Source organism: Thunnus thynnus, chromosome 19 (assembly GCF_963924715.1).
Source record: "Thunnus thynnus chromosome 19, fThuThy2.1, whole genome shotgun sequence".
Lineage (NCBI taxonomy): Eukaryota > Metazoa > Chordata > Actinopteri > Scombriformes > Scombridae > Thunnus > Thunnus thynnus.
In genome coordinates, this window is record NC_089535.1 from 11,178,674 (window position 1) to 11,203,624 (window position 24,951).

Here is a 24,951-nt window from a genome sequence, read left to right on the forward strand (position 1 = left end):
CCTTCTATGAAGTCAGATGGCGTGTAGACTTTGCTACTTTGAGTCTTTTCAGCTGCACCCCTGCTGTCTTGTTGGGATGAGGGCGAGTTGAGGCTGTGCAGAGCCGTTTCCAGCACCTCCCCCAGCTCCTCTCTCTTGTCCTTCCTCACAGGCTTCTCCTCGGGGTGACGTGTCAACCCCATTTCCAGCTGGTACACCCTCTGCAAGGTGAAACTCTCAAAGGGCACTACCGCGTATTCGCTGGGCAACCTGGTCCCGGCGGTCACCTCGGCCTTCGACAGCTGGCTCCTCAGGAACTCCTGGAGGTCCGCCTGCTGGCTCTTGGCTCCCTGAGCCTCCCCGAGACCACCTCCCTGGGATACAGCCCCAGTTTCCTGCCCCTCTGCTGGGCCCCCAGCGGCTATCTTCAGGCTCTCCTGTACTCCTTTCAGCTGCTGGCTGCGCTCCTGCAGAGCCTCTTTCAGCTGAGCTATCTGCTTCTTCAAGGAGGAGATGTGGAGGCGATGTTGCTCCTCACGCTCTTGGAGGAGCGCCTGGTAAGATTGGACACCTGGGGGTCCTCCACTTTGGGGAGGTCCAGCTCCTGCTCCTCCTGTCCCACCGACTCCTGCTGCCAACCCTGGCCCTATACCCCCCAGACTGGGGTGGTTGGGACTAGCGCGAGGCAGAGCATGACTCAGTGGGGGGTCATCTGAGTGCGGGGGACTGCAGGTCATCACATAGATGAGTGACAGGGAGCAGCAGAGGAGAACCAGCACGCCTCCAACACGGGAGACCCAGGCTAGTAGTCCACGCCGCAACATCACTGCAAGTAGCATCAAAACTCACCTCTCTGAGTTAGACAGCCATCCACACACACACACACACACAAAAATCATGTAACCTCACACACCCCAGCCACAATGATAAGAGGCCATTTGTGATTATGTTCCATCACCCAGCTACTTATCAGCGTGAGGTCATTTAATCTGAATTAGGTCATTACCTCTCCGCTGCCTGAGAATGTAACTGTTTTTGTCATTGGCAAAGTCACTGAACAAGGGTCAAAAGCTTGTTAAAAAACACTTTTTCCCCTCTGTCTCGGTCTAATTAGCTTCATGTCTTGCTAGAAGACTCTGTCCCAGACACTGTTACATCATCTATCTCTCATATGTGACTCATTTGTTCGCATGTGCTATGACTCTCTCAGTCAGTCCATAACGTCTTCTTCCTGTCTGCCTGTCTGTGTAATCAAGCACGGAGGAAAGTGTCTCAGGAAATGTCTTGGAATAAATGAATGTTTGGCCGCATCAGCCCGGATAAAGCTGGCTGATGCATGGACCAAGAATTTTTACGTTCCATGAGAAAGCAAAGCCTCGGTGGTCAGCGGCGGTTTCTTCATGTTGTTTTCCTGACGGCTCTGAAGGCAGAGAGAGAGAGAGAAGAGTGTCATTAGAAAGACAGTCATTCTTGTCTTGACCCCGACAAATCTATCACATCATTTTCTGTTTTTCTTTCCTATATCACATCGGCATGTCATTTAAAAGTGTCACAAATCAGAAACATGCCAGGTTACTTTGACATGTTAGTTTAGGATGGCAAAGGGTTGAACTGCCTACGCCAAACCAAGCATTCCTCCGAGACTACAGCTCGTGACAAACGATGTTGTCACTGGTGAACGAGAATATAAGGGGCGTGTGCTTAAATGTGTACAAAGGATGTGTGTACTTGTGAGTGTGAGTTCAGTGGATACAGAGAAAAGTGGGACCTGGGACATATCTATACATTTATCTATTTATACCTGCAGTATTTATACAATGGATGAGGGTAGGGTAACACTGCCAGACTGCTCTCTATTTATTTATTTATTTAACTTTTTTTTAACCACGTTTCTTTAGATACAATATCTATTTTACAAGACTTGAAATGATATCCTTGCCTATTTAAAACCATTACATCCCTCATGTGGCATTTTTATAATGTGGCATTTGAACGCCAGATGTGAGTTTCCGAATTAAGTTCATCTTATACATTTTTTTTTTTTTTAAGTCAACGGATTATTGAGGTGGCATGTTGGTTCACCTTACAGCAAATCCTCTTTTGTTTTAATCTAGAACAGACCGGCTAGGGCCTGTATGCATGGACTTTGTATGTTCTCCTACAACCCAAATGCATGTTTTAGGTTAACTGGAGACTCTAAATTGCCTGTAGGTGTCATTGTAAGTGTGAATGGTTGTCTGTCTGTATGTGTTAGGTCTGTGATAGACTGGTGAACGGTTCAGGTGTACCTCACCTCTCGCCCAGTGTGAGTTGGGATAGTTGGGTTTAGATAATGGATAGATGGACTGTTTTAAGTATTTTATGCAAAGATAGTTTTTCTCAATTCAGAAAAGACTGTTAGGGATATTATAAATTATCCATCTAGACCAGTGGCTGCTATCCTGGGGGTAAAGACTCTTAAAACGGTACCAAGAAAAATATGAGGCCAATAGATGATTAGAGCAGTTCGACATTTTGGGAAATATGCTCATTTGCTTTCTTGCCAAGAGTTAGATGAGGAGAACGATAGCACTATCAATCTTCTCATCTACAGTAGCAGTCAAAAGTTTGGACACACTTTCTCATTCAAGGGAATAGGAAGGTAATAAAGGACAAAAAATACTTTTGATACACAGAATTAATTACTTTTTCTAATATTTGCTTCATTCTTGTGAAGATAAGAGGGTAGATTCTGTCTTATATCTAACACCAGCACTGAAAACGTGAGTGACATTGAGGTGCATTTCAATGTGTGAATGTGAGTTTTGATTGAGAATATATATATATATATATATGTTTTTGCGGGAAGGTGTTTCAGTGTTTGCATTACTGTACATATCTGTAAATGTATCTCTGTGTATCAGTCTCAGCCTCTCTCAACTTCCCACACAGTCAGCTCTTTGACAGAGCTGCCTGAAGCCGAGCCCAATGAAAGGATTAGTATATGGCAGGAGTGAATACTGGACTGTGCTCCAACTGACGGCTGAATCAGGGGAGACAGGGCGTCTCTCCAGCAAGACCTCCACTGCCGAAAATGTTTTAGAAGAGGGTGCTTGGGGTGGGGTGGGGGGGAGAGAGGGTGAGTGAGTGCGGGAGAGCAAAATATGGCTGCTTTCATGGAGTATCATCCTTTCAGTTACAGAAAAATTCATGATGTCATATGAGTTCATAAATCCGCATACAAATATGCTGTGACATTTAATTTGGGCAGCTGGGTGGCTCAGCGGTTAGCACTGTTGCCTCACGGCAACAAGGTTTGAACCCCGGCCATCCCAGCTCCTTGCTGTGTGGAGTTTGCATGTTCTCCTTGTGTTTGCGTGGGTTTCCGCCACGTGCTTCGGTTTCCTCTCACCATCAAAGATATGTATGTAAGGGTTAATACTCCTGTCAGTGCCCCTGACCAAGCCACGGGCAAAAGAGCACTGCACTGCAGCTGCCCACTGCTCCTAGTGTATGTGTGTGTGTGTGTGTGTGTGTATCAGATGGGTCAAACGCAGAGGGTCAATTTCCCCACGGGGATCAATAAAGTACTTCTTCTTCTAATGGTGTGGTGGCACTTTAATCACTCTCTATGGCTGGTTCACAAACGACCCTCATTAGCCTTATAGCCGTGTGATCACAGCCCGCAAACCTCCTTTAAATAATTACATCACTTCTCCCAGATGACTTTGACTTTCCCGGTTTTATGGCTTCCCGTAACAAACTACACTTGATCTAATGCCAGTGAAAGTGACCGTGAGCCATTCGCACAAATGAAAGCATGCACTTAGTTGTGACATTGTGAAGGCCAGTTTCCCTTTTTTTTAAAAAAAAAAAAAAAATTGAGGGACAAATTCACTACTTTGCATATTTTAACTACTGTAAGTCTCTGATTTTTACAGCCACAGTAGTAACTTATCTTCACACGATCACAAGACAAAAATCACTTCTAGTTTTATTCTGCAATGCAATTTAAAATCATAAAAAACTAATAATAGAAGTGTGATGGACGCACCAGCTGCAATATTATGGGTGATATCATGTTCACTCACCCTCACTTTAATTCTGCTTTCTCTCATTTAGGTTTACATTCAGTTACAATTTTCATAATTAAATAACCAAAACAATTTATTAGTATTTTTGTCGTACATAATTTCTAGATGAAGTGTGCACATTTAGTTAACTTTGTATTGTCAACACTTACATCCTGTTAAGTTGTACTAATATCATTTTCTATCTTTTGAGTTTCCATGGTTGATCAGAGTGACATCTGGCTTCCATCATGTGAAAGATTGGCACTGTTAAATACCTGCACCTGGGTCCTGGATTATACCAACCTCCTGCAACAGCAAGCAGGGTTTGGAGAAAGAGCCTGTTTGTTTGTGTATTTTGCAGTTAATTTTGTAAGTCCAATTTAGAGTTATCGTGGTTAGATTTCGCTTAGTTGATACTGAGTTAGAAGCAAACTGTCTATGTAGTGTGTGTGTTTATTTGTAGTTAATTTAGTTGTTGTGTTTGTCCACCCCTCCTGTTTGTAAAATGGTTTGGTCAGCCACTATATATATTCCTCTCATGTGTCATTAGTTAGGTCAGTTTTTGTCTCTGTTGAGGTCAGTTAAGTTATGCAACTGTTCAGTTCCAGTCTGTTGACCTCTTTTAGGGACAAATTTAGTAATTAGTCACAATTGCTTTGTTCTTTTTGCATTTTTTGGGTAAATAAAAACTCACCTCGTAACATTTAACATTCATTCCAAGACATCTTACTGTAAATATACACTATGTAACACAATATAAAATAAAGCTGTAACTAATAAATGTTATCATTATTAATTAATTTTTACAGTATTTATTACATTATGTTTCATATGTGATATTGTCTTGGTCACAAGGGCTTTTGTCCTATTGATTAAATGTGAGGATACTATAAAAAAACGTTTGTATACATTTCCAGAGCCCAAAATGTCACCTTCAAATTGATTGTTTTGTCCAACGAACAGTCCAAAATCTAAAGAAATTAAATTCACAAGGATATAAAACAGAAAAAAGCAGCAAATCCTGTCTTTTGGGAAGGTTTTTGCTCGATAAATGAATTAAACAAACAATAAAAAGATGATTTTCTTTTGATTGGCTACTTGATTAATCATTTCAGCAAATATGTAAAAAAAATATGGTATATTGATGTCATACATGATAAAAAGAATAATGATGCATATCTGTATTTGACTGCGCTGTATTTCCTCCTGTGACACATTGCTTTTAGAAACAGCTGCCAAATGTATCATAAACACAAAGGGAGTAATGATTCTCTGTGGCAAAGCAATCGATCCCTGCTGGAAAGTTATGAGAGAGAGAGAGATTCACCTCTAGGAAAGGAAACTGGTGCGACGGAGATTTATGAGCAGAGACTCACAAACCACTGAGTCTCACTGGGAATGAAAGAGTTGATTCAGCCCCGGTTATTTGACTCCCCGTGGGGATAGGCATGGCTGCAACACAGGAAGACTGCAGCTAAATCATCATGTTTGATTTTATTGGTAGTGGGAAACAGGCGTCAGTAATTTCCTGCTTTGTGTTACTGTATTTGTGCCTACACAATGTTTATCTTTACAGTGTTTGCTGAAAGAACGCTGTGTTTGATGTTTTCATTTCCTTTTAAATAGATAACAAAACCCGCTATTGTATTAGATGTCATTAAGAAATCCATAATGAAAATACTATACATTTCCATTAAACTTAACTGTTTTGGTTAGCAATAATGTCTTGCTGTCGAAATAAATCAACAACTATTAGCTGGATTTGCACAATATTTTCATTCATATTTCCCAGACCATGTACCCTAATGACTTGGTGACCTGACTTTTTGTCTACCGCCAGCAGGTTCACATTTGTGGTTTTGAGTGAAATGTCTCGACAACTATTAGACGGACGGCCATGAACTTTAGTTCAGACTCTCACCCTCAGAATGAATGATGCTAACTTTGGAGATCCTTTAAAGGGGACAAACAAATGTAGAAATGCTCCCTGCCAGTCAAAAGTCAGGAAAAAACTGCTATGAACACTGATGTCAGCATGGTAGGCATGCCCATATGCGGTCATCGATTCTGTAGCTTGCTATCAGCTGATAGTTCTGCATCTTTTTCCATGAGTTGTTTTCGTTGTCCACTCTCATATTTCGGATCGTATTTCAGCCCTAATATGTATGGAAGCTAACCAATCACAACAGAGTGGGCTCATTGGGAGAGGTGCCTTAAAGAGACAGGAGCTAAAACGGCCTGTTCCAGACAGAGGCTGAACTGAGGGGCTCCATAAATGTGCATAAATTGTCCTCTTTAACTGTTTATCTTACATCATCATTCCTGCACAGCTATAATGACATTCCCATCAGCCTCAACTGTACTTTGTATATAGTGCTAATTAGCAAATGTTAGCATGCTAATAAGCTAAATTAAGATGGTGAACATGATAAAACATTAAACCTGCTTAACATCAGCATGTTAGCATTATCACTGTGGGCATTTTAACAGGCAGACTTTAGCATTTAGCTCAAAGCACTCCCGCTGTGCCTGAGTACAGCCTCACAGAGCTGAACAGCTCATGTCTGTAGACTCTTAGCCTTGTTAACACTATGGAGCACATTCCCAAAAGACAGTTTTTCCCCCCTGAGTTACAGTTTAAGTGTGTGTTCTCTGAATGTTGCACAGATAACTTTGTTGATGAGAGACTTCAGCTTCAAACACCCAAGAACCAAAGATGTCATGACTCCCAGTAAACCCAAACTGAGAGGACATTACATCATATGATTGTGTGACTTTCTGTATGGCACATTAGCACAACACCCCAAATATTGCATATATTGTTTTTGTATTTTATGCTCTATTTTACAATATAATTCAACCCATGTCTCCTAGAAATATGAAGAAATATGTTTATTTATCTACATTCATTTATTACAAATTTGCAACAGCAAATTAGTTTTGTTTGAAATGATTGTTTGAAATACCGCCTACATGATGATTTCTGTCCACATGATGAAGAAATATTACTTATTGAATTTGGCAAGTTGCAATGTCGCAATACAGCGACTGCATACTGTTGCAATGTCAATACTGAACATATCAGAAAAATGTTCAGTGACTCAGAGCTGCTTAAGTATGATTATATTTTTAATTACATTTAGGCAACTCAACACACTTGGTTAAGGTAAGGGAAAGATTGTGGTATTGGATAAAGACTAACTTAACAGCAGGCTGAAAAGCACCATTTTTCTTCTCTCTCTGGTTGAAAGTTTCAAGTCTGTTTCACCTCTAACTACACCCACCATCACTGCAGAGTGCAGCCGAACCTTAATCACTGTGCTTCTGTTGCCTGAACCCAATCACACGCAGGAATCAGGATGCAAACTCCAGTTTTGGTGTCAAAGTCCTGTGAGAACCATCCACCCTGCACCACCTACAAGAATCAAGCACTTATCTTTCTGGAAAAAAACTTTCTCACCAAACCAAATCTTGGCAGCAATCATGTTTCCTCCAAAACGTTCATGGCCATCTGATAACGGTTTCCTGGTATTTGTCTCAACCTCAACTGCTCATCCTGCTCTGGCACAGCCACGATCAAAGTCCTCATGAAACTGTATTTGCCAACAATCGTCTTTGCAAAACAGAACTAATAAATCTACATGTAATATGAACACTGTCAGGCTTGTTTGTCGACAGAGAAACAAAGCAGAGAGTGCATTTTCTCCAGATCCTGAGATGACATAACTGATAAATGTGTTTTCTCCCCCATATCACATCTTTCATTCTCTCTGCCAAGAATAGAAACAGAGATGCAGAGACGAGAGTTGGAGAGGGTCAGACACTGACAGATAAAATAAATGATCAGATGATCAGGCCATCACAAAGGAGAAAAAAAGAGAGAGAGGAGAAAGAGAAAGATTTAGTATTTGGTGGCCAGAGATGTTTCCAAAGCAGAGCTCGGCAGCATCTGGTTCAGCCTCCGAAATCACTTCCTCCCCTCCTCCTGCAGCTTCCTGCCCACAGGGCATTTGTGTGTGTGCGTGTGGGAGGGTGGGCATATGTGTGTATCTGTTCCATTTGCAGCAAAAATATTAATGTTACCCTCTTAACACCTGTTAAAAGTGCTGTGTTTATCTTTGAGTGTGTGTGTGTGTGAGAGAGAGAGTTGCATGGAAAATGAGTCCACTCAGAGAAAACAGTGTTGAGAAAAGCTATTGAGCTAGAGATAGAAACTACAGGAGCAGTAAGTTTGCCAGAGAGAATGAATTTCTTCTCAGTCCTCTGCACCGTTTATTGTTGACAGTCACACGAGTACAGCAGAAATCACACACAGCTGACAGGTTCAGGGTGTGTTTGTGCCCCTCTGTACTACAGTGTGCACAGGTCAACCTTTAAATGTCTGACACATTTGAGAAGCAACCTTGTGAGCCTCACATCATGACAAATGCAGCATCTCAGACATCCCTGCTGTCTGATTTAAAGAAGAGATTCTCTTTGCTCTCTGCTGATATTTAATATATTCAAGCCCATACAGGCCAGAATAATGTATGCACTAAGAACATACAGTATATGGCATATTCAAAGGCAGAAGCACTTAGAGGATGCGTTAATAGAGTGTGTGTGTGTGTGTGTGTGTGTGTGTGTGTGTGTGTGAAAGAGAATGCAAGTGAGAGAAATTGCACGACAGAGTGAAAACAGACCACAGGACCGAAACCACCGAAAAGATTGTGTGTATCTCATTTGAAAGATCTCATCAGTGTGTTAGCACATTATAGCTCTTGAACATAAAAGTCTGCACGCGGCTTATTTTTGCTCACCATTTCGATATGCATGCCCAAGTTTTAGATTTAGATAGATTAGATTAAAAATATTTTCCTTCTGTTCTTAGGAGCCAATATTTGAGCCATTATTTTCCATTAATTTGTTTAAAATGTATCAGCAGATTCATGAAACTTGCTTGAGTTGTGTAATCCATCATACTGAACATCAAGTGTGTTTTCATTTTTGCCAATGTTACATTACCATTGCATGGTTAATGAGTTTAAAGCGGTACTCTGTTGATTTAGTGTTGCACTTTCATGAAGGTGGGGGACTTCCAAGTGACGAATTTAAAAAATAATTTGTGTAGCCGAAGCTAAAGCTAGATTTATAGTTGTGTGTTAAGAGGCTAAAGTGAACTTCCTCAAAAATGTAACACAACATCCAGGCTACAGCGGCTACAGAGATACCACATTCATATCTCATGAACCGCAAGAACTGTGATTGGTCAGCGTGGGTATCACACTGGGTGAAATAACAAAAATATGGTGACTGCACAGAAAGAGATAAAAAGAATGAAAGATAGGTACACGCCTTAAACTCTTAAACAAAGAGAAAATTTCCACTTCCAAAAGGAGAATGTGCAAACAGTCCTCTAGTGTCAAACTCTGCACATACATCATTCTGCACAGTGAAGCTCAAACATCCAACGGAAGAAACAAGAAGTGAAAGACATTTTTGAGTGGAGGGGGGACTTTAAAATAAATACAGTAAATATATCCATCTAGAGTTGCGATGGTGCTATCAATGGGTGCAATACAATGCTGAACTATAAATCAAAACCTATGCCATAGGTATTTATTGGTACTTTTCATTAACATTGACTTTTTGTCCCTTGTACCAGTCAAGCTTTAAAAAAAACCACTAAATTCCTACATTTTACATAAAGCAACCAACAGTATCTCTTTGTTAGACCATCCCTTCCTGATGAATTGCCAAGCGCTATGCCCCCAGTTTGTGACACAGTTTGTGTTCTGGTATATATGTTTAATCTTTCAGCCCAAACTACGATAAGCACCGATGACATCATCAGGATTACTTTCTCAGACGTGACAAAGCTCCTCCAGAGCCACAGAAGACATTACACATCTGTTTTCCCACGCTGATGACGAATAAACTGATCTTGATGTGTGAAATTAAAGGAGTTCTCCTTTAGACTAGATGTTAAAAATGTTGCCCTACAGAACTAAAGAAAGTTTTAAGAGTCTGCTGATGGAATGGAAACTAATAGATGCCTGAAACACTGGAGAAACATAAAAATGATTAGCTGTGATAATAAGTACACTTTATGGGGAGTAAATGAGCTAAAACATGCAAAACCACCGGTACCAACTCCTCTTTCTCTTAAATCTCAGCTTTAAGTGCTTGTCTAAAACATACACATATGCACACATGTTTATATGAGAATGCATGGATGCATTAATCTTTTAGAGAGCTGCCCCTCCTCCCTCAACCCTCTCCTCTGTAAGTGGCCTCTGTAATCATTACAAACAACCAGATAACCCACATAACTACGCATGTTTAAGCTTTATCCCACACTTTGTCTCTCTAGCTTTCTCCCTACAGCCTCGGGTTGGGTTGTGTGTTTGTTACAGGTCAAGGCTGGTGATGCGTTTATGTGTATGTGAACGTGTTGGCCTCAATGAATGTCAGGACTTCTTGTCAGACGGCTCTGTCTGAACCTGCCCTCCAGCTATTGCACTGTAAAAATGAGGAATGTCCTCTATCAGTAGAGGAGAGGAGAGGAGAGGAGAGGAGAGTAGAGGAGAGGAGAGGAGAGGAGAGGAGAGGAGAGGAGAGGAGAGGAGAGGAGAGATTAATTAAGATAATTTTTGAAAAAATGAGTGGGACAAAAAGGAGGCTGGGAGAGTGTCAGCTATGCCCACAGATTACTTTAGGGAACTATTAAGTGGGTAGATCAGATACATGGTGTGAGGAGAAAATGAAGAGCAAAGCGGAGTGAAGTCAGTATAAAGTGAGCATGAAGGGGGGGGAAGAATGAGCGTAAAGCGGAGAAAGGTTTCTTTGATGTTTCTTGTCCCCTCAGGTGATTCTCCCTCCCATTCATTAGGGGCCGGTTTCCCCGGAACCTTCCTGTCGATGTGCCATCTGGAAGGCCCTTTAAAAAAAAAAAAAAAAAAAAGACACACTACACTCCTCTACTTCTCTAAAAGCGCCCCGTGTTAGCATTCGGCACACCTCTCCTCTCCTCTCCTTTTCTCTCCTCTCCTCTCCCTTTCTCTCTCCTCTCCTCTCCTCTCTTTTCCTCTCCTCTCCTCTCCTCTTCGTTGGTCCCACTCCCTCAAAGTGTTCCATTTCCTCACAGTTAGGTTAGATTGTATCAGATGAAACTTTAATGGCACCCATGGGGAAAATGGGTCATTGCAGCTATGGCGAATGTAGATAGACAGACAGATAGATAGATCTTAATTCATATAAGATTCATAGATGTGTGTCACTGTACGTGTTCATAGACAGAGTATGTCAAGAGTAGAGCCCGACTGCTGCAACAGTATTTGATACATTCGATTTTAAAGCTGCACTAATCAATATTTTTATATTAACGATGTGTCAAATGACTTTGTGTAATGTGAAAGGGATCGCTTATACTGATTAACCCACAGAGAATTATCACCCAACTCTGCAGCCCAATTTAGTGTCTTTCAGCTCATTGTTTTGGTTTTGCAGCCCATTACTTTAATTTTTCGGTTCAGTGCTCTGATAGTGTCATTTTTAGGCTGCAGCAGGCAGCTGTTTTCAGCAACAAAAGCTCTGATACATCGACTGTACGCTACCTGTCCACCACCAGCAACAGCAAACAGACAAGATTAGTGACTAGCTGGTGAACATAGTGGAACATTTAGCTGCTCAGAGAGCCCTGGAGATGTGCAAATAGAGCACAAAGGAGAGTGAGTATTGGATTTATATTCATCAGGTGGCCAAAGACTCCAAATGAATGCTCATGTTGCTTCATGTCTGCTGGTGTGAATAAGCAACTGCAAACATGTTCACCATATGTCAGCTTTATAAAGTGATAATACGTCAACGGTCTGTTTACAGATTGTTGTTCTGCTCCAAAGCAGACAAAAAAAATCAATTTATGCAGGTTTAAAGGGGACAGTATGATGCACATTTCCATGTCTATATTTATATTCTGTGGCTCTACTGGAATATTTTTGCATGATTTACAGTTTAAAAAAAAACTCACTTATCACATAGTGGCCCTTTATGCAGCCTCTCAGTTCAGCTCAGTTCAGTCTGAAACAGGTAATTTTAGCTCCTGTCTTTTTAAGGCCCCCCCTCCCAATGATCCCAATGTGTTCTGATGTCGTCCCCCCACGTAAACAAACAGTAGTTGCAGGATTTCCCGTTCTTTACTCGAAATGGAAACTTCTTAAATACATCCGTACAATTTTGAGCCTGAGACCAATCTGAAATATGCAAATGGACAACGCAAACAACCCGTGGAATAACTGTAGCAACAAAAGCTATCAATGGATGCCTGAACAATCTGCCTGATCAATCATCATGAGGAGGAAGTAGGGGCAACTTTGCAAACAAAGTGTTCAGTGCAGTCTGAAGCCTTGGCTTTTGACTTGCAGGGAGCATTTTTACATACACTCATCTCAAGATTGGACTTTGACCATGTTAAACAAACAGAAAACACACAAAGCAGGATATGCCCCCTCTAAGGGATTCTTATCAAAAATGTTTGTTTATATTATGTGTTTATAAAGTAGTTTTTTTAACTACCAAATATCAAAATATCCGGTATCAGTATCCAGCACTGGGCTACACAGTTGATACGTCAGATTTGAACCTTATAACAGATATATCTGCATACATGTCGGCCTATAAGTGACAAGAAATTGCAGTACAGAAAGTACTGAAGTAATTTAGTTTGTTCATCTGAGATTTCAAGTTAGTTTTCAAGTGTAAAATGCCCTGATCACCACATATTTTGGTCGCAATTTGGGCATTTTATACCTTTATTGGAGAACTAACAGCAGGGAGATGGCAAATTTAAGGGATCATTATTGAAATGTTTATGTATATAATGGCCAATAAGTCATTATCATATTTATATTGTTGAATTCTTTTCAAACATGGAGATTTGCTTTGTTAGCATTTAACGACTGAAGTAGCAACTGTCACCCGTCACAACCGAGTTACTCTGATATCTATCCAAAGTGAACAGCGAGGAAAGACAAACATGTAGGAGTCAATTTGTGATCCAAATAAAAAGATTGATCTCTTCAGTGAACCAACGATACAATAACAGCTACCACCCAAATTCTACAGTGTGCTATATACAGCACGTGTGTGGGCACAGTTCATTCAATAAAACACAATGAAAAACCACAACACAGCTCTGATAGGTTGCAGCTCATCTGTTTGTAATTATGGTGCAACATAATAAATCTTAGTGTTTACAGTAAGACACGCAGTAACTCTGTGACACATATTGTTCACAGTGATTCTACAAGAGGGAAATTAGGAATAGCTGATAATAGAGCAATAACAAGAGAGGAAATAAATTAAGGTTGACACTGCTTAACAGAATAAACAGTGAGTTCACAAATCACATCTGTTTACCATCATAAAAACACATCATCACCCTCAGAGTTCTTGTCACTTATGTAATTGAAACCCAGTACGGAAATGTTTAGCAAGTGACTTGTGAAATATGTTCAACAAGACCCAGTTTAGTCAAGGCCAGAGCTCATTACTTCCCTCTTCTACCCGGACAGTAAACTGCCGCACGGACATTACTCCCACACTGTGAGGTTGCATTTCTCAACTGCAGCCTGTTTGCATGCAAAGGTACAAAGCTTTTAGGGGTTAAAACGGCTCTTTGTGTTGTCTTTAGCCATAATTGTAACAGAACCCTGCTCCACCCACTTGCTGTTGATAATTTCTAATTGAAACTGACAGTGGAGCTCTTGAGGCAATATACCCTTCAGCGCCATTCAGAAGCTCTCCATTTAATAGATTTTTATAAACCGGCATCATCTAAATGAGCATGGGCAACTGTAATATCATGAGAGGTAATTTGTCAATACACTGCAGGGACATTACATCACTGCCATTAAAATGTCACCGGGTGGATTCTGTTATCTAATATGTGAAACATGAGAACACACACACACACACAAACACACACTCCCAGACATGCACATGTAGGACAAACACACACACACACACATGTATTGAGCATCTCAAATGGGGCAACTTTTATCTCCCAGGCACAGGAAGCACATATATGTCATCATGTATCACATCATTTTTTTTTCCATTTAATCACTCATAAAGGAATATACAGTGGAATAATTTACCGTGAGCATATACAGTATGTTTCCCACTCTCCAAAGTCAGCCTCTCTCGTTTCTGCTTGCTTGCTAAACAACCTCAAATCCCACATAATCTCCAGTTTCATTCTTCCAATATGAGGGAAAACAACTCTGCCAGCATGCACACCAAATATTTCAGGGTGCTAGGTGCCTGTTAGTGAGTGCACTAAGCAGGATTAGAACCATTTTGCTGATAAAACCTCCAGCTCACTCAGTATGCTGTATGTATGTGTGTGTATGTATGTGTGTGTGTGCGTGCGTGTGTGCGTGTGTGATGCAGAGGAACACCATGTAGAAGCATGCACTTTGGCTGAGTGCATGTAATTTTATTATCTGGGTCTACCCATCACAAATTATTGTGGGCGGTTTTTTTAATTCTTTCATGTGATTTTGCTTTCAAATGGCCTAAAACATGATTTACAGATTGAAAGCGTAGCTGGTCTTTGAAGATATTTAATTTAATTAAAATTAATTAATTAGACTGTTTTATTTATATTAAATATATGAGAAAAGAAAGTGAGTATCCATACTGAATGGATGAATAAAAGCTCCTCAGCACAGCTCTCAGTGAAAGCAAGCAGACACATTTTACTGTAGCCTCACATTTAGACTAAATGAAGAGTGCTACAAACAATATGATTAAATTGCAGTTGTTTTTGCATGTTCCTTCACAAAAAGTTAAAAGAAATTAAGAGGGAAAAGATTAATTAAACTCACAAGATTAAGTATGTTTTAATAGTAATATTACTATAAACAGGAATATTCATTTACAGGCTATATTTGGACTTATTCGGTGTTATCTTGCCCTCTCACCCGGCCAACTCACCTCTTGTTCCCGCAGTGGTTAGTTGGTTTCAGCCTGACTGGAGGTTTTGTTCCGTCCCGGTGCAGTGGTGCCGTCCTGCAGTCTTCCGCCGGTCGACAGCCGACACTTCAGGCGTGCAGGAGCGGGTGTGAGTGTTTGTATCGCCGAGCTGAGTCAAGTTGACCGGAGAGAGGCAGGAAAACACCGGAACATGACGGCTGCAGCCTTCAAAATACAACCAATACGTTGTATGTAATTCTGAAATGCCAATCAGAGTCAGAATCGGCTTTATTGGCCAATTATGTTTGTGCATTAAGGGAATTAGAGTCAGGTTTACAGTGGTTCTCGATGCAAAGATAAGTAAACATAAACATATTATAAACACTATTAATTACAGGAAAGGGGGTGTATATAACAAGTCAAAGAGTTTCTGTAAATTGTAAATATGGATACAAGTAGTGCAAAAGTGTGCAAGAGTGCAAGAAGTGCTGAAATAAATTTTGAATGCAAGTTACTTTATATACATACAGACAGTACAGCAGGTGGTTATGTACACTATATGTTTAGTATATACAGCCTGCTTAAAGGTTTATGTAGATTTTTTGAGTGCCTCATCGATTTGATGATGCCAGAGTTATTATATTTTAGAGGGTTTTAGTTTGTTTTTATAGATTTTAACTGGTTTAAATTGCTTTAAGTGCATTTCAGTATGACCCAAAGTAGATGAGTTGTTTGTTTGATGTAATTTTTATAAAATATGCTTATTTGCTTTCTGCTGAGAGTTGTGTGACAAGATCAATGCCACTCTCATGTCTGTGCGATAAATACGAAGCTATAGCGTCCAGTTAGCTTAGCTAGACAGATGTGAGAGTAGTGTTTTCATCTAACTCTTGGCAAGAAATTAAGAATTAAGTGCATTTCCCAAAAATGTGAATCTACTCATTTAAAGGTGCTACAACCTATAGCCTGATAGCCTACAACCCCTGCAGAAATTATCACACATTACCCAAAAAGCATAACATCATCATTATCATAATTATCATTTTCCGTTGCTGTAATTGAAGCATTAAGTATGTACATTCTCAGCTCTAAAATTAGCCTTTTAAAGTCTTGACAATATCCTATAAAAATATAAGTATTGTAGCCTATTCTATAATATTAGAAACAAAAACAAGTTCATGTTTGTTATTTCACATATCATTCATTTGAGCTCTTATTATGGTCATCGCTGGTAACAATTTAGTTATTAGTATATTTCACATTATGGTTAATAATGTAAGGCATTGATAAGAGGGCCTACTGTTGGCCTCTCAGTAGCTACTGTCAACACAAATATGTTAAAGTATATGAAAATCCACTATTTTAACTATGTTTTACAGCTTGTGTGTCATTCTTTGTAGACTTTTTGAAACATTTCATCAATTCAAAATTGTTTTTTATAAGTAATTTTCATAAAACATTAAAAGTCATGAAGTATCAAGGTGAAACAAAAACGTTAATTATGTTTTTTGAGTTGTTAAAGGACCCCCCCAATAGAATATAATGCTCTCCACAAAGAAATATAAAGTATGTGTCTATCATCCTCAAATGTCAGAGCTGTGCAGTTTGATCTGATCTTATTCACAGTAAGTGTTTGTCTTGTGATGGACTGGGAAGAAACATTTAAACGTCCATTTATCAGTCTTATTCTGAAGGTTAACAGAGGAAGTCTTGTCTGTTAAATGTGCTAAGCTTGACACCGGCGCTCCTCTCCATGCAGGGTCCACCGGTCCACCCACCTCCCCGCCTCCCTCCTTCCATGCTCTCACATAAAGGCAGCCTTGTTGATTCAACACACCGTTACAGCAGCAGGAAACACTACTGCCTTTCATTATAAAGCCAACAACACGTCCGACTGACTCCAAATGTGAAGTCCACATAAAGATCCATCTCAATCTAAACTGACCTGGGAAGTTATGCGGACCAGGGTCGAAACCAGACAGCAGACAAGAAGCAGATGCAGAAATGAGAGGGGCTAAAGTGAGCATGTAGTCAGTCTGCGGATGCAATCTGTGTGTGTTTCCGTTGTAATTGTGTCGTTAATCCAAAAGGAGATGTTTTAATGTCCAGTATGAACAGGAGGAATGATCACAGCAGGAAAACCTCTTTCAGTGTCCATATGAATTACTTTCTAATAAAACACCCTCTATAAAGATGGTAACTTATGGTTTTACTGGTGGTAAAAAAATTATTTACTGTAATGCTTTATAAATCAGTTACAAGCTTTTATGAGAACATTTTTTGGGATTAAAGATTGTCAAAATCTACTATCCAGAGGCCCCAAAAGCCCCAGGTTTACTCCATGCCAATTAGGTCTATATAATTTGATTGATCACAAATTTGTTAGAAATTTGTAGCACTTGAATAACAATATCAACCATACTATCCTTCATCTGGCTCTGGTTTTTAAGAAGGACTCTGTGTCAAAATCAATCAAAGTTCTAAAACATTAATTATGTTTTATCAAATTGCACAGACACAACTGAGGGCACGGTAGTATTATTCCATCACAAGAGTACTGTAAGGCTGCAACTGTTATTTTTACAGTTATTTCATTAACAATAGATCTGACAATAATTTTTTCTTGATTGTTCAGTGTATTAAATGTCAAAAAATGATGAAAAATACCTACCTTATTTGTACTTGTTACCAACAGTCAAAGACCCAAAGATGTTGACTCATGGAAAAATGGGAAAACTAGCAAATTTGAGAAGCTGGTACCAGTGAACTTTTTGGCGTTTTTGCTTAAATAAATAAGTAAAAAATTAAGCAATTACCAAACATTTTGCCAGTTAATTTCCTGTCAATTAATCAACTATCATTTCAGCTCTAGAGTACTACCATGTATAGCGGGAGCCAACCGGGGCCACACAACAAACTTTTGCCCCGGGTCCCCACAGGAGATTTATCTGGCCATGCATAAATGTCAGTATTCATTAATAAATCATCATTGGTTTGGCTCACTTTCCAATAAGCCATCAGGTCTGCAGCTGTAAATGTTTGTTCATGAGTGGAGTTTGGTCCCTGCAGCACTTTTCCAGACAGTAAGTGGTCAAAAGGTGCACTGGAGAAGTCTTCTTGGAGGAGAATAAACACCAGCCAGAGAGATTTTTAACAAGCTGACAAACCAAAGACTTTTCTTATTAATGGCCTATAACTTATCTAAAAACCATTAGTAAATGACTCATTCAAGTTAAAACTTATAAACCCTTTTTATAAGATGCCTTATTAGAAAGTTGTAGCTATAATTTTCATATTCAGCAGGCTGTATATACTGTAGATAACCACCTGCTGTATGTATATAAAGTATTTTATCACTTTCACCATACAATATTTATTTCAGCACTCCTTGCACTATTTACATCCTGTTTACAATTAACAAAAGCAGTTTTTACCTGTATACACACATTGCATGTTGTTGTCCATTTGTTGATTCTACATGTATCTATCTAGTTTTTCACCCCCTTTGCTGATATATATACATAATCGTGATATGTTGAATCATCTTTGTTCGGCTTGTTGTCCTTGTGTATCTTTCTGAACATAAGCACATCGAGAGCTACTAGAAACTGGAGTCAAAATCCTTGTATGTGTAAGCATACTTGACCAATTAAGCTGATTCTGCCCACATTCTTGCTGTTATATTTGTAAATATCCCACAGAAAAAGAGATGATGAGCCAGAGCCAGAATAATTAAGGTAATTCTGACTTCTGACCCCACACCATGACACACTCTTATAGCTAATGCACCCAAAAGGATAATGTTATTTCTATTTAGGCATATAAAACAGACATGTTTTATGTGACATGAGGGAAAAAAGGACTGGGAAGATTAGGATAGGTGAGACATGTTTTAGGACAAAAAACCCATTTTTGATATGATTTTTCCACCAAAAAAGTTAAATTAGCTCGTTAAAAAACATTAATTATATTATTATAGCTCCCTGCTACCCACCTCCCACCCATTACAACCCCCTAAAACAGAGCCTCCAAACAATAATTAGATGGATCGGTTGATTAGTAAATTAGTGAAACGTGAAGGGACAGGAGACGCTTGTTAAAAATTCTTAAAATTACATCTACGCCTTCTCTCTCGTCTCCTTCCTCACTGAAAAGTCTATTCTCACTGCATGTACAGGATGTACGCCGGAGGCTTTCCACATCAACACTTCTGTATTTTGAACCACGATTTGCTAGTTGTGATTTCACAAATCATGCTTAAAGGTACATGTCTTCAACTCAGATTTAAGGTGAACACAGAGAAACTTTCCCCCCTTCAACAGATGAATGTGAAAACAGTCTTCGAGTGTCAAACTCTGTCACAACATTCATACGATGTACACCTTAAGTGTAGGATGTGTCAGTGAGTGTGAGGGATTTAAAGAGGGTGGGAGAGTAGTGCACTTTCCTAAATTTAAGGTGAAATTCAGAGTTTCCGCACCATATTATCATATATTACTATATAGTGACCCCACATGGTAGACTATGAAACTGCAACTCCCTAAATTCTGTAAAGAAGCACATCAGAGGAATAAGGACGCAAACTGAATCAATAAAGTTACTTGTGGACGTCATAACACTCACTTTGAAGCGTAGTAGATGTCAGTAGGTTTGTTGCGTTTCTTTCTAACATGCAAATTTGAGTCTTGTGCTCCATTTTCCTCCTCCCCCCTCTCTATTTTACCTCATGGAGTTGCATCACTTTATTCCACGACAGACTGGGAGATACAGGAAGGCTCCGTCTCTGTAAAGTCCTCTGAGACATGATTTTAGGAGAAGCCCCCTCCCCACCTGACTTTACACCTGAACAAAGCCTCGGGGGTTACACTTCAGGCACTTTTAAGCATTTAATATTACAAAGCAGACAGACCTGGAGAGACTGGGCCGTGCAGGCTCATCATAATGACATCACACCTGTTAGGTTTTCTATGTACAAAAGGGTAAAAGCAGTGTCAGCGCACACACAGGGGAAAAAGGCAATTAGGTCCAAGGCGAAATGTGCTAGCATGTTGGAAACAATGTCCTGCGGGCTTTCTGCATCTTAACGAGGCAAAAGGGAGCCTGTTTGTTTGTGTAAAGTTGCACGCAGAGGCTCCTTGATACTTTAACACCACAGTGATACAGCAGGACAAATAGACATGTGAGATAAAACAAACAACCACAACAAAATCACAGAATATATAGATTTTTTTTAATAACAACCAGTCTTAACAACTCATAAAAAACAAAATATAAAAATATACAGGCAGCTCAGAGTAAACCTACTAACCAAATATATGGAAATAAAGGCAAGCTCTCTGGTATCTACTTAGTATAGGCAAGGTTTTTTTTAAATTAATTTAAGTCAACTGAGCAACTACTGCAGCTGGCTTGTATTATTTTCACATGTGCAGCTTCTTAAAGACAGTGGATACGTCTGAGGTTCGTGTTAAATGCATAGGATGTTTGTTAGGAGTCAGCAACTAAAGCAGAGGTTCCCAAACTTGTGAGCAACTGAACAAAAGTTAGATTTTTCCTTCTCAGATTGTTTAATTTGAAGGATTTTAGGAGCGCTAAAGAGGTAAAGAAGAGAACAAAGCGTAATAAATAAACATGATTTTGTGTAACAGAAATATAATTTGTTCATTTATATCCATTTAAATCATCTTGTGACCCTTCAGAATCATCTTAATGAACTAAAGTGAACATAGAAAGGTTTTTACTTTGGTTTTTGTTCATCTCTCATTTTCTTTGCTGTCATTTTCTAACCCTTAAAGTTCTGGAAGATCTCCGCGGCGTCCAGCCAGGTCCTGAAGCAGGCCAAGCCTCGGTCTCGGATCTGTTTCCTGCCCTTGTCTGTGATCACGTCGCCGTTCTCCTTCACTATCACCAGTTTGGGCACTGCGGTGATCTTGTAGCGCTGCTTCAACTCGCTGCCAGACAGACGAAAGAAAAATGACAAAGATGTTAATATAGCTTTTAATATACCAATGTCATTATACTGCTATAGCTACTAATACATTAAACCACCCAGCGTTACTTTTATACTTGCAATAAATTTGACAGTGGTGGAATATAAAAAAACTACATTTACACAAGTATAGTGCTTAAACACACATTTGAGATACTTCTTTTATACTTCTATTTGACTTCAGAGCGAAATATTGTTCTCTTCACTACATTTATCTAACAACTAAAGCTACAAGATGCTTTACAGGTTAATATTTGAGACATACAAAACTTAGTTGATCAACAGAAGCCAAAAGTTGACTGGTTGTAGCTTCTCAGATTTGGAGGATGTGTTGCTGCTCTTTGTGATCTGTCATTTGTAACAGAATATTTTTGAGTTTTGGACTGTTGGTCGGATAAAACGAGACATCTGAAGATGTCATCACGTTTTTTGCTATTCTGTGACATTTTATAGACCAAAATGTGAGTCAATTAATTGAGAAAATAATCAGCAGACTAACTACTTTAAGTACATTTAACAAGTAATAAGTCTGTACCTCTGCCTAAATAAAACTTTTATTGACCTTCACTGTATTGATACTTTTATATGTAGATGTATTCTTGACCTGTTGATAATGTCTATATAAGAGTACAAGGACTGGCTACTACACATCTATAGATACAGACTGGATTTGAGTCTGTCCTAAATAACATACATGTGTAACACACTTGTACAAAATATTCACAACACACAAAATAGAAGAAAATCAAAACAAAAGATTAAATCCAACGTGGGACCTGAATGGAGCTGCAACTATTTTGATAATCAATTAATCATTTTAGTTATTTTTCAAGCAAAAATGCTGAATATTCTTTGTTTCCGGCTTCTCAAATGTGACGATTTGCTGTTTTTCCCTCATCACATATGACAGTAAATTAAACATTTTAGGCTCCAAGTCAGACGAAACAAGTAAAATGAAGACATTACTGTGGCCTCTGAGAAACTGTGAATGCCATTTTTTCATAGACTAAATGATTCATTGAGAAAATGATCAGCAATAGGGCTGCAACTAATGATTATTTTCCTTGTCAATTAATCTGTCGGTTATTTTTACATTTAATATATATAAATATGTTTCCCAAAACCTGAGGTGCAACCTTATTCAGTTTACTATCATAGAAGACTAAAGAAATCAGATAATAGTCACATTTAAGAGGCTGCAACAAGAGAATTGTACAATTATTTTGTTAAAAAAAAAGACTCAAAACAATTAAATGATTATCAAAATAGCTGGTGATTAATTTTCTGTCGATCGACTAATTGACTAATTGATTAATCGTTGCAGCTCTGATTGGCAGATTAATCGATAATGAGAATAATGGTTAGCCGCAGTCCTAGATCTGAACATTCAAAGACAAAAACTATGAAAATCAAACAAAACAGTTAATAAATAGCAGATCAAGGTGCATTAATTAAAAATGGAACAGTTCACTCTTAAAGTCTGCCAGGCTCAGCTGTAAGAGGAAGTTTGTAAGTCTGTATTTAAAGCGAAACTAATCCCTGAGAGGGTCACCCTCAAAAGTATTTTACATAAGCAGGAGCACAGCCTAATAAGCTCTATAGATAATTATGTTAAAGCCCAATAAAGCACTAATTAGTGCAGCTAACTTCGTTTTGACATATAATGTTGAGCTCAAAATGTTAGTGCAAGATATGTAAGCGCTAAGGTTAATATTCACACGCTTTTTAAAGTTAAATAACCATTTTTTCATTAACTTTTCTTTAAGATTTGATGCTTACTGTTTGTAATCATCCGTCCAGGGCAGAGCCAGCCAGTCTCCGTGCATATCATGATAATATTCAACCATGTCCTCAGTCGACTTGTCAGAGGAGACAAAAACTATTTCAAACTGAGCAGGAGGCTCACCCTCCTCCACCAGCTCCGTATAGAAATCACACAGGATGGGTGTGAAGTCTCGACAAGGCGGACACCATCCTGCAGAAAAGTAGATTCCCACCACTTTGTTCCTCAACGCCTCTTCGGGGTCGACAAAATCCCCGTCTTTATTCACGAGAGTCCGCCCGGAAAACACCTCTACCATGTCTGCAAAAACTCTCACGCACACTTGCAACTTAATTTAAAGGGATGTTTAACAGCTCAAAGTGTTGTTTTAGCTCATATTTCCTCACGTTGGCCACTTTCGACTCCTCTCTGTTGTTCAGAAGTGTTGGTTCTCTGAAGAAGAAGGTTCTACTTTCCTGAAATGTTTACCTTTCTGTAAAAGCTACTTACTAACAGCCAATCCCGGTAATCACCTGCGGACCAATGAGGACACGAGGAGACAATGTTGTAGTTCATTAGCCACGTGGGTTTCAGAGGGGCCAAAGGTGCATTCAAACGCTGCTTGTAAGCTAGTAATTTCCAGTTCAGCAGCAACAACACGACGTCTCACAACACTTTCAGGCAGGTAGCGACCCAGACTGGCGCATGCGCAGAACATGGACTGGACAGCATTTATTGAAATGCAATTGAAGTTCTGCCTGAATATATATTTATATATTTTTGGCTGCAAATTAGATTCTGTTACTGCAGTAACAAACAAATGGAGAACAAAATATTTTTATTTATTTGTCCAAAGTTGTAAGTATGCTTAGGAATGTATAGAAACGTGTTAAATTGTTCAAATAAATAGAGAACTCTATTAATCCCAAATGAAATTTAAGTTTTACAGCAGCCACTTGTCATAAATCAAAATACAAAAACAATAATAACTAAAAAATAAATAAATACTGAGCATATGGATGGACAATTCAGAAGTTCATCATGCTTTTCAAAGTTTCTATGGAAATTGGATACCAACTGGTATTGATTGTAACAGAAAGATCCATTATGTAGGAGCAAGTTACAACATTTTCAAGCTGCCTCTCAAGCTTACATGGTCTTTGATACCAAAGTATAGGTTTTCATGGGAGTACTCCTTTAAATTATTGTAATGTCTTCTAATGTCTTATCAAAAAAAAGAACTTAATTAATGACAGACTGACAGAAGCAGATCCATGTAATGTTATAGCACATGTGTGCATTCAAACTTGTTGCTTGGTTCACTCTTTCAACAAGTAATTTTCAGTAGGAACTCTTTCAGTGGTTTATTATCATCAAGACACATTAGTATTTCAGTATAGTATTTTATAAAGGTGACCATGTGAATGATGAGTTTCTAAATGCAATGCATACATTCAGCAATGGATATGGAGCACTAGCTAAAGAACCCATCACACCAGGCCTGGTCTTTCTCAGCTCTGGGGGAGGCAAACTCAGTGACCTCCAGCGCTAAGCATCCAAACAAGGAGATTTGTGATGTGCAGGACAAAAAGTCTCTGAGGATACAATTATTTTACCATATGTGGAAAACAGAATGTATCTGTTTATCTCTGAATTTTGTCAACTGTTCATACTATTCATGGTCACAGGGAGAGTTTAAACAGAGATTAAAAGAAGGGAGAATGGACACATAATGTAATCATTACATGTCCATTAATTACAGTACACATTATAAATGTCAGTTCTATTCAATGTTGGAGAAGCTTCCTAATTGCTGGTGACTAAAAAAGGAAGTCCAGGTGCCTTTTTTGTAAAGACTGAATCACCTGCGTATGTGGGCAATATGGTGTGTACTGTATATATGTTTCTCACCTGTCACAAGCTTTGAGTGGTATGGCAGTCTTGCTCCACTTTAAGAAAGTGAACCTTTAGATAGACAGTGATAATAACCTTTTCTTCATCTTCTTCTATCTATCTAGTTCCCCCATCCACTCCTACCCAGTTTCCATTGACTACCTCGATGCATACGATGTGTTTCACCTGGAAATTTTATGTTGCACAGGATATATTCATATTACCGTATATCACAAGGATACTAGAAGAGTTCTGCAGAGCTCAGCCTCCACCCCTACCCAATGTCTTTTTCTTCTTATCACCCCTATGCCTCCCCCAGG

General features: G+C 39.1%; 2 protein-coding genes across 3 annotated transcripts in view; both read right to left on the reverse strand.

Annotated features, from left to right (window-relative positions):
• Positions 1-15,165, reverse strand: part of csgalnact1a (chondroitin sulfate N-acetylgalactosaminyltransferase 1a) — a 37,574-nt gene extending 22,409 nt beyond the window's left edge. For both annotated transcript variants that reach the window (XM_067573956.1, XM_067573955.1), the window contains exons 1-2: positions 15,009-15,165; positions 2-1,399 (exon numbers count right to left, since the gene is read on the reverse strand). In XM_067573956.1, the coding sequence (XP_067430057.1) occupies positions 2-818 (817 nt within the window). In that variant the 5' untranslated portion in view covers positions 819-1,399; positions 15,009-15,165. The remainder of the gene's footprint in view (position 1; positions 1,400-15,008) is intronic.
• A 5,030-nt stretch (positions 15,166-20,195) lies between these two features.
• On the reverse strand, positions 20,196-23,391 carry nxnl2 (nucleoredoxin like 2). Its single transcript, XM_067574811.1, has 2 exons — positions 22,756-23,391; positions 20,196-20,938 (listed from the first exon to the last, which is right to left on the reverse strand). The coding sequence occupies exons 1-2, from the start codon at positions 23,055-23,057 to the stop codon at positions 20,770-20,772; spliced, it is 471 nt and encodes a 156-aa protein (XP_067430912.1). The 5' UTR covers positions 23,058-23,391; the 3' UTR covers positions 20,196-20,769.
• Positions 23,392-24,951: the final 1,560 nt, after the last annotated feature.